The 6406-nt window shown below is 50.4% G+C and overlaps 1 protein-coding gene across 1 annotated transcript; it reads right to left on the bottom strand.

Annotated features, from left to right (window-relative positions):
• Window positions 1–3964: 3964 nt before the first annotated feature.
• LOC130037757 (cathelicidin-6-like) lies at window positions 3965–6069 on the bottom strand. The gene is made up of 4 exons (XM_056129684.1): window positions 5887–6069; window positions 5256–5363; window positions 5075–5146; window positions 3965–4137 (listed from the first exon to the last, which is right to left on the bottom strand). The coding sequence occupies exons 1-4, from the start codon at window positions 6067–6069 to the stop codon at window positions 3985–3987; spliced, it is 516 nt and encodes a 171-aa protein (XP_055985659.1). The 3' UTR covers window positions 3965–3984.
• Between the last annotated feature and the right edge of the window lie 337 nt (window positions 6070–6406).

Raw genomic sequence — 6406 nt, 5'->3', positions numbered from 1 at the left:
TCCATGAAGGCACCCATTGCCGCTGGCCACAAGATTCATTCTGTGTAATTATCAGTCACTGACACTTGTAATTTGGAAGACTCTTGAGAACTACTGGGCCTGCAGGGGTAGGCAGTTGGTGTGCTTGTTGGTAGTTTCTGTAAGCACTTCTGCCTGGACCTGCTCTTTAATTGATGTGAGGACCTCTTCATACACACACACTTTGCCCTCCCAGCTATCTTCATACTCTCCTAATGACTCTGCTACCACCAATGGCTGATTGGGTTGATGGAGTCTGATTGTCCTACTGCCCCATCTTCACCATGGCCTTTTCCCCACTGGGAGCATGCTTATATAAGGTCTGGAGAAGTATCACTTAGACTTCAGGCATCTCCTTTCACAATGCATTTGCCAGGACCAACCACCGAGCTCTAAGAAAAGTCCATCAAATGAAACTACACAGGTTAGTTTCAAGCCTCATGTAGGGCGTGTGTCAACTTGCAACAGCAGCTTAGAAAACAATACAACAACAAAACAGCCAGTAGTATCTTTAGCCAGAAAGTGGAAGTTAAAAATCTGATATAAGGGGCTCGAGCGATAGCACAGCTGGTAGGGCATTTGCTTTGCCAACCCACGTTCGATTCTCAGCATCCCATATGGTTCCCTGAGCACCACCAGGAGTAATTCCTGAGTGCATGAGCCAGGAGTAACCCCTGTGCATCACCGGGTGTAACCCAAAAAGAAAAAAAAATACCTGGTATAAGACCAGTGAGGTGGCTCAATGGTAAAGGACTTCCCTTATATATGCAAGGCTCTGGATTTGATTCCTGGCACTGACAATAAAAAATAACCTGATACCGGATCAGGGAGAAGACTCCAAGGGCTGGAGCCTGTGCTTTTGCAGCATCACCAGGCATGGCACAAAACCAAAAAGTGTGTGTGTGTGTGTGTGTGTGTGTGTGTGTGTGTGTGAGAGAGAGAGAGAGAGAGAGAGAGAGAGAGAGAGAGAGAGAGACTGAAACAAGGGGTGGTTCAGTGCCAGGAGTAGAGTCCTCACTTTTAAAAGGCAACAATTCCTTTGACAGCAAGAGGGATTCACTTTGTGAATCCACCCACATAGTTTCAAGAAACTTTCTTTGGCAAAGAATCCTCTGAATTTTGATGTGCTTTATCTCCAGAAGATAGAGGCATTAAGAGGGAAACTCCACCCCTCCTTCCCTCCCCCCCACCCCCGCGCCCCTTTTGATCCCCAGAACCATACAGGATCCACAGTGTACTGCCAGGGGTCGCTTGTGAGCACAGAGTCAGGATTAGATCCTGAGCACTGCCAGGTGTGACTAAAGCGCCATCCCCACCTTAAAAAAAAAAAATGTCAGGGCTTGGGGGATGGTTCAGTGATTTAAAAAAAAAAAAAAATCACCTGCAGGCAAGTGGCTTTGGAGTTCTATTCCAGTGCAGTGCCGCCACAGGCACTGTGGAGTCTGGTGACTCTGCCATCTGTGGCCCTCAGTTTCACAACAAAATGTGCGATCTCCTGCCACGGCATGGTGAGTCCCACCACGACCCCAGCAAGCACCACAGTTAGTTCAAAAGCTATGTGAGCAGAACAGCCAGGAGTGTGACCCCAAACATGCACATGCCCCCCAAACCTGCACCACGACTTAAGTGAGCACTTAGCCCGGGGTGTGAGCTCTGGAACTAGATCAGCACCCTCCTAGCACCACAACCAGTCCTGGGAATGACCCCTGGTATCACAACGATAGCAACAAAGAAGGCATGGGAGAAGTGGGGTCAGGGGAGGAAGACGGAATATTTTTCCCAGTTTTGGGGCAATGATCATGGCTTACTCCTGACTCTGCATTCGGGATCACTCTTGACAGGGACTTGGGGGTTGAACCCAGGTAGGTCACATGCAAGGCAAGCACCCTACCTGCTGTACTATCTCTATGTCTCTGGTCCTGAGGTCCAATTTTAATCTCATTTTCTTGTTTGTGTACATATTTCACCTCTGGAGCCTTGCAGGACAGGGAGAGACTGTCCTTTCCTGAGTGAGTTGATTCCTGGAGATTGCAGTCACTCTGCCAGTATGCTTTAATATGCAAACTTACTAACCATTCCCTCCTCAGCCACACACCCTCCAGTGCAGGTGAGACTTTAACCTCAGGGTTCACTAGGAGCAGGCCCTGCACACAAACCCAGCCCTCAACATTCTTCAAACTGACCTGTCCCAAATCTGGTCAGCCCATGGACCTACCCTTGCTCACTCCATCCTTCCAAAACCTATACCAGAACAAAGGTTCTCCCACACAGTCTCCTCACCACCCCCAACCCAAAGAGAGTGAATTTTTGTTTACTCTTTATTTTTATTTATTTATTTATTTATTTTTGCTTTTTTTTGGGTCACACCCAGCGATGCACAGGAGTTACTCCTGGTTCATGCGCTCAGAAATCTCTCCTGACAGTGCTCAGGGTACCATATGGGATGCTGGAACTCGAACCTGGGTCTGCCGTGTGCAAGGCAAACACCCTACCCGCTGTGCTGTTGGTCCAGCCCCTACTTTTTTCTTTTTTAATACAAAATTGATTTTATTAGTTTATTTCTGGCTTGGGGGCAACACCTGCTGTAGTCAGGGCTTATTCCTGGTTTTGTGCTCAGGGATCACTCCTAGTAGGGTTCAGGGGACCATATGCAGTGCTGGGGATTGCACTGGAGCCAGCCGTTGTAAAACCCTACCCACTGTCTTATCTTTCTGGTGCAATAACAATCTTATCAAGTCAATGGTCACCTGATAGGTTGTGATATGTTCATTTCAACATACCTGATAAAGGTAAAGGTAAAGGCCCTCCCGTTGATCATCGATTTGCTCGAGCGGGCCCAGTAACGTCTCCATTGGAGACTTTGTTGTTACTGTGTCTAGCATATCGAATACTCTCGGTAGCTTGCCGGGCTCTCCAAGAGGGGCGGAGGAATCGAACTCGGGTCGGCCATGTTGGCCGCTTGTAAGGCGAATGCCCTACCGCTGTGCTATCGCTCCAGCCCATACCTGAATAAAAGACAAAATCCTGGATGCATTTTTAAATAATGAAAGGGAACTGGAGTGATAAAACAGTGGGTAGGGTGCTTGCTTTGCATGAGGTTGACCTGGATTCCAGCACTGGCATTCCATAAGGTCCCCTGAGCACCACCAAGAGTGATTCCTGAGTGCCAAGCCAACAGCCCTGAGGTAGAGGGCTCCAGTCCCCCTCACCTTTTCCCTTTATCCCCCACCCTCCCCCCATGTCAGCAGGAGGGACATTAGCCCAGCATCCCACTCTGCACATGGAGTGGACTCCAGTTCCTCCAAGGGTGTCCAATGAGAAGGTTAAGAGATCTATGAAGGGTATGGAGAGGGGTCCTAAGAATGGATATGCTGTTTGGGACCCCTGAGCTCTGCTGCCTCACCCCAGGCCCTCCTGGGTAGAACAGCTCCCCATTCCCCTCTCCTCTCTCTCTGTCTCTCTCTCTCTCTCCACTCTTTCTCTCTCTCTCTCACACACACATACACACACACTCTCTCTCTCACACACACAACTCTCACACATACACTCTTATCTCTAACATGCTCTCTCACATATGCACTTTACACACTTTTCTCATGCACCCTTTTCTTTCTTACACACTCTTTTCTCTCACACACACTTTGTCTCCCACATGCCAATCACCCAAACCCACAGTTAAGGGCTCAGTAACAAGTGAGAAAAGTAATATGTAATAGTATTTTTTTTTATTGAATCACCATGAGATACAGTTACAAAGCTTTCATGATTGAGTTTCAGTCATACAGTGATCTAACATCCATCTGCCACCTATACATTTTCCACCACCAATGTCCCTGGTATCCCTCCCACCATCCCCACCCCCCACCCCATAAGTAATAGTATTAAGCAAGAAATAGTTAATAGTAATATGTGAGAAAATCAAGACAAGTGAAATCAAAGCCTGGAGGAGATTGCTTTCCTAAGAATTTATTTTTTAGACTCCAGAGTCTCATCAAGTCTCACTTGTCTTGGCTGAAGATATTGAAGGTAACCATTGATTCTCCGACCAATTCTCCCCAGTCTTCTGCGGATCTTCTGCGCGCCTCTCTTGAGGAATCCTCCCAGGCCCACTTGCTGCAGCTGCATGCAGAGAACAGAAGACTCTGTTCACCTGAGCTCCCTCCAACCCAGACACCCCCATCTCGGCTCCACTTCCCACTCAGGCTGTGATCTCTGGAGCACGTGGTCGAGTCCCTACCTCCACAGACACCCCCACAGACAGGCAAGAAAACAGAGCCTGGAGGTGGCAAGGGTTATTCCAGGGTCATGCTTCCTGGTCCCACAGGGATGCTGTGGATACATGGGCAGAGGGCGCCCTCCAAGCCAGCTTCTCTCAACCCCCAGAGTTTGATAAAATAAATATCGGTGGGCCCCATCCAAAGTCTGATTCAGCACATGTGCAGAAGGCCTGGGAATTTGCTTTTCTAACAAGCTCCCAGGTGAGAATCCCATTTTGAAAATCATTCCTCTGGGCTGGAAGATAAGCACGTTTTGCATGCAAGAGGCCTATGTTTGATGCCCAGCACCTCATGGTCTCCTGAGTTCAGAGTCAGGGGTACACTCTGAGCAAATTGCAGGGTGTGGGAAGGGAAAAGAGGGAAGAGGGAAAAGAAGGGGGCAGGGAGAAAGGGCAAAAGGGACAGTGAAAGAGAGAAAGAGAGACAGTCCAGCAGGTAGGGCTTTTGCCTTGCATGCAGCTGACCGGGATTCGATCCTTGGTACACTTGGACCCTCCAGGCCCCACAAGGAGCAATCCCTGAGCACAGAGCCAGGAGTAAACCCTGACCATCACCGAGTGTGACCCAAAAAAAAAAGAAGAGGGAAAAAGAAAGAAGGAAGAGAGGAAGAAAGAAAGAAGGGGGGGGGGGAATCACAGCTTCTAAGTCAGCTATGGGGTTCAGAATGAGGGGGGAACCCAGGACAGGAGTCACTTTCTCTGCCCTGGATAGAGCAGCGGTTAATGGGTTCATGGATGTTCAGCCATCACCTACTCGTCAGCCTGGGAGACGCCACTCACCTTTTCACAGTTGATGTCGAAGGACCCTGTGACCTGGTCCAGGATGACTGTCCCCATACACTGTTGCACCAGCTGAGAAGCAGAGGCCTGTGTTTAATGGACCCGCAGGGCCCCAACCTCCCAGCCTTCCCCCAGTGCTGGAGATGTCTCCGGCAGGCCAGTACCACATGCCCAGATTCACCCCATCCTCTTTGAAGTCACATTGCTGCAGTGGCATCTGCACTGTCTTGGAACAGACCGTCTCCTTCACCAGGAAGCTGACGGGCTGTGGGATGTTGGGGTCCTCATCCTGGTCAGGAGAGAAAGGGGGAAGCAGGCCTAAGGCTCTTTCTTGGCCCCCACCAAGAGAGCAGTGCTACGACAGCCCAGTGTGTGCTGGCATTGTGGCTTGATGCTGGGCGACAGGGGTGCAGACACAGTGCCTTCCTGGCCTCCCCACATGTACCAAGAGCAGACCCAAGACAAACTCAAATGTGGGGAGCTGAGAAAACAAGGCTACTGATCTCCGGCTGACAGCACCCTTCCCTGAGAGGTAGGAAGACAGTGGAGGTCAGGGATTCCCAGAGCAGGGAGGGGACTTCCCAGAGCCAATGACCCGACTCTTGTTCCTGGAAGTTCTGCAAGCCAGCGTGCGAGTGAGGGAGCAACTCTCCCCTCAGAGGAATTTCTGGGGCAGGAAGCTCTCACGCTACCAAGTGGCACAACTCTGAGGAGAAATGGGACAACACTGGGAGGAAGCCATGACCCCTGACAAGATGCAGAGTATGAGAAAAGGGAGAGACACTCCTTCCCCCCACCCTTTCCTGACTCACTCCCGTGGGCTCCTGATCCAGCTCCAGGAAGCGGTAGAGGTTGGGGTCTGAGGAATCTTCGTTGAAGGCATCCACAGCACGGAGTATGGCCTTCTCGTAGCTAAGGGCCTGGGTGGAGGCTGGAGGGATCACCAGGCCCAACAGCAATAGTAACAGTGACCATCCTCCCAGGTTGGTCCCCATGGTTCCCAAAACTGCCTCTTTCTGGCCCAAGGAGCCTCCTTTATGCATGACCTGAGACTGATGCAAAGGCCCATCCAGGAACCTTCCTGACCATATGTGGACGCTTGCCACCATGTGGTCCAGGACTTGCCTCAGCCCCACTCTTGCCTCACAGGCCTTGCAGGGCAGCGACTAATGTTGGTCTCACATGCAAGGTGAAGAAATGATTTCTCCATTGCCCTGACAAGGCCTCAGGCTCTTGTGGGTCCATAGGGAGTTGTTATAAATGTCAGGGATCCTCCAGAGGCTTGAGCCATCCAGGAGAAGGGGGCCCCATAACAGTCCCCTCCAACATCTT

The sequence above is a fragment of the Sorex fumeus genome, unplaced genomic scaffold, assembly GCF_029834395.1.
Source record: "Sorex fumeus unplaced genomic scaffold, SorFum_2.1 ptg000072l, whole genome shotgun sequence".
In the NCBI taxonomy this organism is placed as follows: domain Eukaryota; kingdom Metazoa; phylum Chordata; class Mammalia; order Eulipotyphla; family Soricidae; genus Sorex; species Sorex fumeus.
The sequence above is the reverse complement of the archived record's forward strand: the minus strand, read 5'-3'. Positions and strand labels throughout refer to the sequence as shown.